Source organism: Oculina patagonica, chromosome 6 (genome assembly GCF_052425735.1).
Source record: "Oculina patagonica isolate OP01 chromosome 6, crgOcupat, whole genome shotgun sequence".
In the NCBI taxonomy this organism is placed as follows: Eukaryota; Metazoa; Cnidaria; class Anthozoa; order Scleractinia; family Oculinidae; genus Oculina; species Oculina patagonica.
The window spans coordinates 31,748,185-31,760,696 of record NC_135763.1 but is presented as its reverse complement, the minus strand read 5'-3'; the positions used below and the strand labels follow the sequence as shown (position 1 = coordinate 31,760,696).

The window sequence follows — 12,512 nt, the reverse complement described above, 5'->3', positions numbered from 1 at the left end:
TGCAAACTAGCGGCGTTAAAATCACCACGATATCGCAGGAGTTTCGAACCTGTTCGAAACTTGATGCAACTTCGGTGCGACAAAAATGGTATTGAGTTGCGCGACAAAAATCGCCTGTGTAAACGGGTCTTTACATGTTAAGTTTTCGTAATGTTCATCAAATCTGCAGTCTGATCATTATTACCATAAATATTTACTACTTCGTGTAAGATAAATGGCCTTAATAGCCTTGCGACTAACACTGCAAAGCTGTGGCTCTCTGATTGCCGATCGAATTGGAAATAAGAAGTGTTGGATTTTGTGGAAGGAAGAAAACTGGAGAAACCGGAGAAAAATAGGTCCGCAACGTCTACATGTGTCTAGTGCTGGGTAATTGAGCTTTATTCATGGTCACGGTATACGCAAACGCGCGTGTACATTAAAATCAATTAAAATGCGTCCTCACCAACTGAAAAGAAAGTCAATTTACACCCCGTTTGAATGCAGGGTCTTGCGCGTGCTGTCTGTTAACGGCTTTTTTAAGCAAATGAAGACACAAAAGTCTCGAAACGCTCGAGAATTTCTTGTTTTTTTAGCGTATCAACGATACTTTTAAAGATAAGATGTTCTACATAACACGAGCATGGGGCAAAAAAAAACTTCTGAGTCCCCGACGGGAATCGAACCCATGGCCTCCCAGATACCGGTTGGGCGCTCTAACCAACTGAGCTACGAGAGACTCGTTGTGAGCTGGGCCATTTTTACTAGGTTGATGAATTCGACATTGCTGATCCTAGCAGTATGCAGGACGCGTGTCACATATCAACCTAGTAAAAATGGCCCAGCTCACAACGTGTCTCTCGTAGCTCAGTTGGTTAGAGCGCCCAACCCGTATCTGGGAGGCCATGGGTTCGATTCCCGTCGGGGACTCAGAGGTTTTCTTTGTCCCATGCTCGTGTCATGTAGAACATCTTATCTTTATTATTTATTACCGAGCTTAAAATTTACCATTTTTATTATTTACAAAAAATAAAAAATAAATAAATATGTGTTTATAGTGGTCATGCACTTAGCTTCATATCTCAACGAGATAGCTAGTTTACAGGCATGCCACTGAAACAGAGGAAACAAATAATTTATAAATGAACATAACAAGGTTAAAAATCCCAACTGGCAGGAGGCAGACCAGTTGGCTATATACAAAGCGTGGTCGAGGATTTGAACTCGGGACAACCGAGAAACAAATCCAGCTAGTGGCAAGGGCAGGCCTCGAACCGGTGACCTCCGGATTACAACACCAGCGCCTTAAACCACTCGGCCACGCTTGCCTCCTTTACAAAACGATACTTTTGTTTAGCTGTATGCCACTGTCGTGAAAGCACATTGTGTTGACGTTTGTCGACGTAGTTAATGCGTTAATGATCCCAAATAAGATATATTCCGTTTGTTATACGTTGTCACCGGTTGTTTACCTCGGGTTACGAGGAAATAACAAGTGATTATCGATTACTATTACCCAGAGAAGAATAGCGCTAAATACTTCGTGTACGCTGACACGTATGAGAAACCTCGGTGGAACTTGGTTGGTATGATGTCATTTTTGGCGTATATGAAGCACTTACCCAAATTTTTAGCAGTATAGCATTGTGTCTCTGCCTCGCACTAGACACAAAAAACCCTCGGAGCAAGGACGAGAACCAACAACAAACTCAACCCACATAAGACGCCGGGCCCTGGAATCAATCCCGGGCCACATTGGTAGGAGGCGAGCGCTCTCACCATTGCGCAATCCCTGCTCCCCTATGACAATAAGTCACACATCACCTTTCCGATTAATATAGCAGCTGAAGAGGAGATACTCACCAACTACAATGTCAAAACCTTCAAGATTTGTCGACCGTTTGTGTAAGATGAAAACGACGGATACGCGGACATTAGCTCCCAACTCCAGATACCAGTATGACGCCGTGAAACATGATCCGAGATTTCCGTCATTAGCCAGACGACTGGACTTGGGCTTGGACTCAGAAAACTGGTTCAAAGCGATGTTTACTGCATCATAAAAAAAGTACAGTAAGAAATCCAGGCTCGCAGCTGGACTTTTCTGATGACCTAAGCAATTGCAAAGCGTCGAAGCTAGGGCAATGCTACCATTTAATTTGAGTATAAATATGGCATATGTATGTATGTAATCATCCGTTTGGACGATGAAACAAGATTTACAAGGTGTTTAGTGTTCTCCTTTACAAAATGTGAGGCCAAAGATTTAGTAATAGTAGTGAAACCCTATTAGGGGTTATCGGGATACGGGACATTAAGGTAAAATAATTATGGGGAAATTATGATGATATAGAATATTTGGGGGAAAAAATTAACGCGATACGAGATATTTAAAAAAGAGATTTCCGAGATTTCGAACATCAAAGTTGGGAATACAAATCACAGGAATTAACGGGATACGAGATATTTTTGCCAAAAATTATCGGATGTGGGATACGCAGACACCTCCTAATGGACCCCAGTAGTTTCATTCTTACCGTATGTGTCAGCGTAAATTTCAACTTCGCACAGATTCAGTATGGATGAATGAGTAGTCTCGATTTTGACATCATTCCCGTACGTATAAAGCTGGCTACATCCGAAGCTCACCAGGCGATTTCCCTGTAACTTGCCACTGTAAAAAGCGCACAACTGCAAATTGTTTTCGCTTGCTGAACAAAAAAAAGTATAGGTTAATACGGCCCTGAACCGACTCAGAAGAATTATTTTAACTTGTAAAACGTTTTATGTTAAAATGATTGTCACAATTCCACGAAAGAAACTGTGGGTCATCTAGCTCGTTCTTTTGAATAAGGGGTTGCTATGGTAACTATGGTCTCAGTAGCTAAAGCACCGGACAACCTTGCGAGAGGTCTCGGGTTCGAGTCCCAGACCGGACCAACACTCAGGGTCTTAATATTACTGAGGAGAATATGCTTCCCTTGGAATGACGTCTGTAAATAGTTAGATTTTCTAGTCTTCTCGGACAAGGACGATAAACCGTAGGCCCGTCTCCTGCATCTTATGGACTCACACTCACTTTAGGACTCACATTTTCACTCAATAGGCATTGTATGCATTGTATGTAAATTTCCCATTTCAAATCACATGACGCTCTCTAGAGAACTTGATTTTTAACTATCTGAATACCAAATGAATTATTTTGAATTTGAAAGAAGCGACTTTCAAGAGTGATATGACAGTCTGAAATGGGACAACAAACAAACGAAGACCAAAAGGTCTATTCCAAGTTCGTTGTCTGAGATATAAACATACCACTTGCTTTACTGGAACTTCCTCGCCTTAGCATGTATTGTATGCCGTTTATTTTACAACTGTATGCTTTCAACTGAAAACTTATTTTTGCCGGGTTGCCAAGCATTCCGTTCCCGCAGTATCCTAGCCTAATCCAGGCGTTTGGTTAGTTGGAGAGAAGCACGGAAAACGGCGAGGAAAAAAATGGGGAGGGGTCTCTCCCATTTTTTTTCACTCGCCGGTCTTCAGACCTATCCCATTTTTCACGATGCTTCCCAACTAACCGATTGCCTGAAACAGGCAAACATCATCTTTTTATTTTTATTTTTGCCACACAAACAAAAAATGGAATCATGAAAAAATACAAATCAATACACAAAATAATAATGAATATAAAAAAAATTCCAATATAATATAAGATTATTAAAGAAAAACAAAACAAAATGGCGAAGGAACCTAATAAAAAACCACGGGGCTTGTAAGCTTAGGTTCCCTCACAAAAAAAAAAAACAGATGACTGATTCAGGTACGTAAATAATGACAAGACTTCTATCGAAGACAGCGTTTATAGTTACCAACAATATATGCTTTATTTTTTTTTAAAAAAGATGCCAGTGATAAAGAGCCCGAAATTACAGGTACAAGAGAATTAAAAAAATTCGGACCTTGAGAGAATACGGAGAATTGTCGGATATTTGTTCTGCATAATGGTAGACGAAAGGAGTTTGCATGCCTTGTGTTGTAACGAGGGATTTGGCTGTAGTGTGAATATATTCTCAAATTTTCGAGAGAGAATAGCGTTCTTAAACGAGAACATGAACTGACCCTAGTGCATTAAATTAATATCTTGAAATTTAAGCACGTTAAGATTCTTGAAAATAAGTTCGGTTTGTGCATTATAATAGGACTTGTTCACCTTTCAAATCACACGTTTTTGCAAAATTACAATTTTTTGAAGGTTAGTTTTATAAGTTACCCCCAGACTAATTTGCAGTAATTAAGGTATGGAAGTATGTTTGCGTTATATAACATGCAGAGAAAAGGAGTTGAAAGATAAAAACTAGATCTAAAAATTATACCGATAGATTTAGAGATTTTAACCGCTAGGCTAGATATATGAGACTTCCAAGTTAAGTTGTCATCTAAAACTACCCCAAATATTATTAGTACTAGTAATAATCAGAGATTAGGGGAGTGCGTTCGACCCAAGATTGGTACCCAAGATAAGGCTAGCAAACGTAATCCGAATTACACGACTGTTTATATCGTCATACAAATTTAAAACTACTGCGCGAGCAACATCAGTAAAGCGCGCATCCAACATCACTTGAAACTATCAGAGAAACAATCTCAATCCAACAGTGCACGAGGCAGCACTGTAATTTTTTTTTACTACTGTTAAAAGGAGGACTGCCGAAACGTTTATTCTTCAGCTACTATTACAAAACCATGTTTTAGTCGCAAAAGTTCGGGTAATGGTCTGCCAAACCTTAAGGTCATTCCCCAGTATTGCATTGCGCATCCCCACTGCGCATAATTTTACGCGTGTTAGCGCTCGCGCATTGAAAAATGGCTGCCTCTTCTTTACGGTTGGACCTCTCCAGAGACGTAAATCGTCATTTTCTCAAAAACGAGTACGGTGAGCTATCTTTTTTTTCGTTTTATTTCTATTTGAATAGTAACTTTCTTTCTGTAGAATAAAAAAAAGACCAGAATAAACAATAATCGTCGAAAACGTGAATTTAGCAAGCAATTGTGACTATAATCATGGTGATATTATAAAGATTTATTGGGTATAAACACGTGCTGTTTATCCTAAACGAGCTAGCATGGGCACCCCCATTTCTATTTCAAAATTTAAGTTCCTATTACATAAACAATCAATATGCAAAGTTTGACAAAAATCTCATCCAGCTTTGCAGATTGTATTTCAGTGGAATAACCTTTTAAAATGTTTGATGACCAATCATGGAACGTTTTTGACGGTATTGTCATTAGAAGATTAGTACTTACCTACGTACACTTTGACATTATGCAAGGATCTCGCAGACGTAGTAATACGAACCAGAGATATAGGGTAATAATCGTTTAGATGTACCATCAGCCACGGATTGTGTTCAGTAAGGGATCGGAAACAGGTCTTGATACGACCATCAACCACAAATCGCCCAAAGGCAGGAATTTCTTTGCAATCTTTTTTCTTACATCCGGCATAGTTATCAGTAGAGGATACAGTCGTTTTCATCCCTAATGCAACATTCTGTTTGCTGTGTCGTATTTCCAACCCTAATAACGGTAAAATAATATGTTATTGGTAGTTTTTGTGAAGTTACTAATATCGTTTTAAGTAGTGTACGTTCTAAAGATGAATTTGCTTTGTTTCGTTCAACACTGCAATTTTACAATTTTACGACTTTTTTCCCCATTTCTTGAACCAATTGTCGATACCTTGGAGCTCTTTCAAACCCAGAATACCACTGTTATCGTATTGTAAGTACACTGTAAGAAATGTACTAAGTAATGGTAATTAGTGTTTTCGGTGTGCTTATAGCAGTTTTTGATTGAGTGGGGGGGGGGGGGGGGGGGGGGGAGGGGGGGAAGGAAGGGGAGGGAAGAAGGGAGGAAAAAAAAAGAAGAAAAAAAAAAAAAAAAAAAAAAAAAAAAAAAAAAAAAAAAAACAAAAAAAAAAAAACAAAAAAAAAAAAAAAAAAAAACAAAAAAAAAAAAAAGGGAAAAAAAAAAAAAAAAAAAAAAAATAAAAAAAAAAAAAAAAAAAAAAAACGACGGGCCGCAAAAAATTTTTTTTTTTCCAAAAAAAAAAAACAAACAAAAAAAAAAAAAAAAAAAAAAAAAAAAAAAAACAAAAAAAAAAAAAAAAAAAAAAAAAAAAAAAAAAAAAAAAAAAAAAAAAACCCACCCCCCAAAAAAAAACAAACCCCCCGGTGTCGTCAAACCAAAACCATCGTAATCACTTTGGCCAATCACAAAGGACACATACAATCCAGTAAACAAATAAAAACTCGAGGAAAATACAGGTAGACGGGAAAAAGCGCGGAAAACGTGTGCGAGTGAGTCACGATTGGTTTTGGTTTTACTTCTGATTGGATGAGAAAATGGCGCGAGAGTTTTTAACCAAACACTAAGCATAGTGATGCAAAACCAATGCAAACGTGAATTACTTTCGACAATCAACTGAAAACTGCTCTATGCGCGCATTGCATTAGAAATAATAAAAAGATATGTGTACACAGCACAAGACATGAAGGAACACATTTATAAACGCCTTGGTAGAGTACAATTTGCAGCCCAACGGCAAATTACGGTACCCTCCCTTGACGAAAGGATAAGCATTTTTCACTACACGATGTATGGTTATCTTTTTGTTTTCGTGTGCACGTGTTTAATCGATAACAAATTATAAGATAAAGTGATTGTGATGATTTTGGTTTGTAAAAAGAAGGATACACTAAATTTACTTAGCATATTTGTACTCCTCTATTTACACTGTGAATGAAAACAGATTACATTTCAGTCACGCAATAGATCTCTTTAGCTTAGTTTGTTTTTTGTCAGACCACGTGATGTTACCCTTGGGTCCATTCTCTGGAGAACCTCACATGGTCAGCATTGCTTTTGCTATATAGGTCTACTGCTCAACTCGACTTGTGTTTTTTTTAATGACGATTTTTTTTCATGCGAGTTAAATATTTTCCTAATTACCTTGGGGCGACTTTTTAACACATCGTTCGCCAGGTAGTACAACATTTCCAGGAAGTGGCTTTGAAGAAGGAACAAAACCGTTTATACAGGCGCAGTGATAAGCGCCCGGAGGGAATGAGGAGCTGATATATGTTGTATCACACTGTGTTCCATGCTTGGCACTGCACTTGGTCTCTAGCCGACAGATATCGCCTGCGAAGAGGGGAAATTTCGGCATTGTAATGTGAGTATTAGGCGCGGTGGCCTAATAGTTAGCATGCAGGCCTCCGGAGCGGTCTGGGTTGATGCACAAGCCTGGGGACTGCGTTGTGTTCTTGGGCAAGATACTTAACTCTAACAGTGCCTCTATCTACCCAGGTGTATAAATGGGTACAGGAGGCCGGGTAAGCATCCCATCTGGGGGGAGGGGGAGGTAGTAGAAATATTCTTAGTTGCTTCATGTTACGGAAAGCGGGATGAGCTCTGGCCTGATGCGCCCCTAGACTCGTACCGTAGAGAGAGGGATGAGGGGGGAGAGAAAAAAAAAAAAAATAAAATTTAAAATATATAAAGATAAAGAGAGAAGGAAGGGAAGGAGAGGAAGAGAAAAAGAAAAGAAAAAAAAAAAAAAAAAATAAAAAATAAAAAAAAAAAAAAAAAAAATATTATTAATATAAAAAAAAAAAAAAAAAGATTTTTATTTATTTTATTAGAATGACGAGAATATTCTGAAGAGGATGGAAGAAGATTAAAAAAAAGTTGGGGAAAGATGGGGAAATGTTTCCGAAAAATAACCAAAATTTACGAAAAAAAAAGAAAAAAAAAGAAAAAAAAAGAAGAATAAGGAGGAAAAGAAGAAAATATGATAAGAAATTGAGTTATTTTTTTTTTTCTTCAGCAAATAAAAAAAAAAAAAAAATTAAAAAAAAAATTAAAAAAAAAAAAAACAAAAAAAAAAAAAAAAAAATTTTTTTCAACAGGGAAGAAAATAATTTTTCGTGCGAAAGATTTCCTGGTATTTCACTGATGTTTATATAATAAACTCGTATATTTACCTTTATATCTTACTAAGAAATAAAAGCAAACTACAAGCAAACAAGAGTGGAACTAGCTAACAGCAAACTGGAGTAGAATTATGCACGCGCACACTGGAGTGCTTAGGTTCCAATCTCAAGCGGATTTTGGAGCAGGGCGTCAGAGGGCGGTGAAACGGGCATACAAGCTCTCAGGAACAGCCTTGATGCGGAGAGGGACTGGCACTAGTCCGCGTTTCCGCTTTAGACAAGTTGTTTTGCTAAAAAATGGCGGCTGAAAAACGAAGGTAAGGTCACATTTATTGCTTTATATCATGAACACGCTCAAATGCAAGGACAAATTTAATACCTGGTACTATCCTGGTACTATCCTGACAATATCTAGCGGATGGTTTATATTTGATGTTCTCCGTGTTTGTGTTTTTAATCTAATAATATGAATGTAGTGCTGGAAACTGGCCGTCGAGCAATCTGGTGCGAAGGCCATATCTTGGCATGCCAGTCAAAAGGAAATGAAAATATACGCTTGAAATACCCAGTAAAACACGCCTTATTTCGTTTAAACTGTATATGCGAATCTATAGAATGATCTTTTATGATCCTTCGTGTTTTTTGATCTTCTGAAGTGGCAGCTTCACAATGGCGGTCGAAAGATCTCGTTTAGGTGTTGGCAGAAAGCTTTTTAACAACATCCCAGGATTTTGGTTGTAAGATCCTGGATTAGCGGAGTGCGTTCGAGACAATTTTGTGTGCCTTTTATTCGCCCGCTTTACACGATTGACCTCCAAAGACGCGAACTCAAGCACATCGCAGAACATGGACAACTACGTTGTTTATGCGCATCCTTACTGCGCACGCAATTCTATCATGCCGCAATATAAGCGCGCGCTGATGGTCGCCGTTCGCTTGCAGCTTTTAAATGGCCGGTAACCCCGGAATTTTTTTTGATGGACGACTTCCTCTTTCAATTCCCAGCAAATTGTAAGAAATTGAACAAATACCATCGAGGGAAGTTTAAAAATTTTCAATTTTTTGTCCACGCCGCATCGAATATAAAAAAAATACTCACTGAATCCTGCTTTGTCGCAGCTGCTGGCGGGTGCAAATGTGTCATCGCTAAATGATGAGATTTAATTTAAGGAACGTCATTAGCTGAATCAATTTAAATACTAGATCAATATAAACAATATTAGGAATCGAAAATTGTATTTCAGTGATTTATTTGCAATATTTTTGGACGGCAAATTACAAATCTTATCTCCGCAACAAATTCAGTGACCCCCAATTTTATCACATTTCTGGCATTGGTTACTCATAATCTCACAGCAGTGAAAGTTTTACAAAAAAGGCAATGTGGGGTGATTTTCGCGCGGGCGTACTAAACTTCAAAGCGACTCACGAATGAATCACTTGATTTCCACTTTTTTTCGAGTTAGATGCCTGACTTAAACTCTGCTTCCCTGGATGATATGCTTCCCATGACATCTCGGTGTTATTTTAACGTCGGGTACACGTTCCACGCATTAATTTGTTTTAAGCAAAAATTCAAATTCGATGCCATTTTGATATGCATGAGATTGAGGCCATCTGCACGAGGTCGAGGTCACTTGTAGCAGTCCAAAAAGTCTGAAACGGTTATGGCATCGGGCGATCGATACCCGCGGGACTGAGCCATTGACCCGCGGGACTGACGTCGGACAAACGACGCGATTATTATGCGTTCTCCTTCATCGAATGCAAATATTGCGCATATAATTTTTCTAAAGTGATCGATCGTAACTAAAACGGGTCAAAATGTTAACTTCCAATTTGATATGCTCTGCGGCGGAAATAGACTCCGCAAACGCCAGGAAATGCGCCTTATTTTCCACCTGGGCACCAGTCAGCCACATGGTCTGAATTCAGATTTTTGCTATCTTTAGGATGTCGCGCGCTCTTATCGCGCGCGCGCCTTTGAACTCAAATTTGTTTTCATGGCGCAAGCGAGCGTTTTTAACTGAAATCCTGACTTTCCACTGACGAAGGGTTAAGCCCGAAACGTTTGGAACTTTTAACTATTTTAAAGGCACTTTAAACTCATTTAGTGAGAACTTTATTATATTTTTGTACTCTATAAGCATGATCGAGTGAATAGGCTTCACACTTTCATAGAACCTTGGGAAAACATGTACACCCTTTGTAAGCCTGTAAAAAGCATGTTTTCACCAGTTCAGAGATGCTATTTGGAGATTGTTTAAGTTTCAACGGAACTGATGATTCTGTGCTTGCCTTGATAATATCCCTAGCCCTTTTGATCAGCCACCCACCATGGTATGGGATGGCCTCAAGCTCGGTCAGATCTACTCCCTTGGTTACGAAGTTACATTCTGGATTGGTATTTTGTGCTCGTTTGACTTTTGCACGGTCCAGAAATGCAGCAAAACGTGCTCTAAGACTATCTTTGAATGATTGTCGCAATGAGCTTCTGCCCCAGCAAAATCTTTCCACTTTTCCTCAATTTGTTACCTCTTCCCAAGACCTAATTTTGAAAAAGTTATGTTCCACTTTAATGGCTTTTTCTTGTTTTTTCTTTCTTTTCACCGAATCATGCTGTAGAGACTAGAGAAATATTTCCGTCCTGTAGATAAATAGACATCACTTTTGCTTCTTGACCGTTCAAGAAGGATAAAATGATTCCCGCAATGATCGCTTCTCCTTCAATATTACATCTGCTATCTGCTATTCGCGACAATACGTTTACAAGTTCCCCTTCCTCAACATGTTCAAATCTCCCATCTTCACCCTCCTCCCTTCAGTTTGCTCTGTTAACGGCCGGACTTATCATCAAATCGTCCGTCAGGTCGCCGGCAAGTAACTTATCGAGGTCGGCGAAGTCACAACCCGCGCCGTCCGCCATATTGGTTAGGGAAAACCTCCAGGGAAAAACCTCAAAAATCTAAAACTAGTGCCCAGGCTTCTGAATCAAGGCGTTTCCGCTCGACCCCTCACGTTTCGACGCCTCCCTTCTAAAGCCCTGTTTTGGAGCATCTATTTAAGTCACAACCGTTAGTTCTCAGCTGACAGTTAAAATTTGTGACCAATTCTCAATTACTAATTAAATGCAATCCAGACCGTCCTTTTAACTAGAAGGTTTACACTGAAACTAATTAATTCACCTCTAACTCGAAGATCTTCCCACTTGCAGCTAAACGTTCCTTGTTTCTTCTTCTCTTCTCCTTGAGCTGATGACATTGAATTAAAACAAAGCACAATTAGCCTTTCAATTTCTTGATGGAGGTGCTTGTCAACTAAAGCTTATTTGTTACGGGGGGGGGGGGGGAAATCACGAGGTAGTTCTATGAATGAAAGCGTGAATCTTTTCATAGAAGAATATTGAACGTCCGTGACAAAGCGACAAAAAAATGTTTTAAGGCCAGTTTTCAAGGGAAATTTTAATGAGACAAATTTATTTGCTCGTGTAGATGAGAAAAATATATTTGTTAACAAGCTGGCGTGCAAGCTTTTATGTGACAAAAAAGTTGTCACATACGAAAAATTGCTCGTGTAGACGAATTGTCAAATAAAATAAAATGTGGCAAGCATATGCTGACAGATGTTAATTAGTTAGTTTTTATTTAAGGGTTTAATGATTCTTAGTTTTATTTTCATCTTTGAGCTTTTAGCTAGTTTATAACTTAGTAAATTTTTTTATCACTGATGTAAATTTTCAATGTAAGTTCCATTTTATTTTCTAATAATATTTTACTGAAAAGCGTCATGAGCCATGGATATGGCGCTATATTAATCTTTTGTTATGCTGTTATTATTATTAATAGTATTATTATTATAATTATCGTGATTATAATCATTATCATTATTATAATCATTATTTCTATTAAACTGATCACAGCAAGAAACTTATTAAGATACTCCTTGAGATCAAGTGAGGGAATGTTACTTGTACCACCCAGTAATATAAATACCGATCTACGCTCGGTGATCGTGCATTCCAGTAAGCTGCACCAACGGAGTGGAATAAACTGCCAGCTGTTATTTACAATATAAACACACTTGACGCTTTAGAAACTACCCTTAAAACCTTTTTTTAAATTAAGCTTTTAAATAGATTTTTATTCAGTTTTAATAATTCAAAGTCCAATGTCAAAAAGTAACCGATCGCAACCTCGTTCCCACGTTACACGGCAACTGCTCTGATGCACAACGACTGGGAAAATGGCGAGATTTGTGCAGTTCGACGAGCAGAAAATCACCTAATTATTAGAAGACAAGGGGAAAAAAACAACGAAGGCGAGTTAAACGATTTTAAGAGCGTATTTTCAAGAAAATACAATTTCTGAACCAGCCACAGTGGAGGACTTGGCGCAGTTTTACGAAAATTTTACGTCGAAGTTAGCAAGAACGATGGAAACCTGTATTTGAAAAAAGTCGCTTTGTGTCATTAGAATTGGCTTCACTAGACATTTCAAGCAACTGTTATTAATCGACATTATAAATGACAGGTTTTAA

The 12,512-nt window shown here is 38.3% G+C and overlaps 1 protein-coding gene and 1 non-coding gene across 7 annotated transcripts in view; one reads left to right on the top strand and one right to left on the bottom strand.

The window, feature by feature from the left end:
• LOC144658099 (uncharacterized) overlaps positions 1 to 12,512 on the bottom strand; it is a 131,070-nt gene that overhangs the window by 83,610 nt on the left and 34,948 nt on the right. For 4 of the 6 annotated variants that reach the window (XM_078518428.1, XM_078518430.1, XM_078518427.1 and 1 more), the window contains exons 6-10: positions 11,162 to 11,227; positions 6,994 to 7,185; positions 5,287 to 5,559; positions 2,517 to 2,690; positions 1,843 to 2,031 (exon numbers count right to left, since the gene is read on the bottom strand). The exons of the other annotated variants lie outside the window; for them this stretch is intronic. In XM_078518428.1, coding sequence (XP_078374554.1) covers positions 1,843 to 2,031; positions 2,517 to 2,690; positions 5,287 to 5,559; positions 6,994 to 7,185; positions 11,162 to 11,227 — 894 coding nt within the window. The remainder of the gene's footprint in view (positions 1 to 1,842; positions 2,032 to 2,516; positions 2,691 to 5,286; positions 5,560 to 6,993; positions 7,186 to 11,161; positions 11,228 to 12,512) is intronic. 6 annotated transcript variants of the gene reach the window in all.
• Positions 835 to 909, top strand: Trnat-cgu (transfer RNA threonine (anticodon CGU)). The gene has a single exon. It is a non-coding gene; the product is annotated as a tRNA-Thr (tRNA).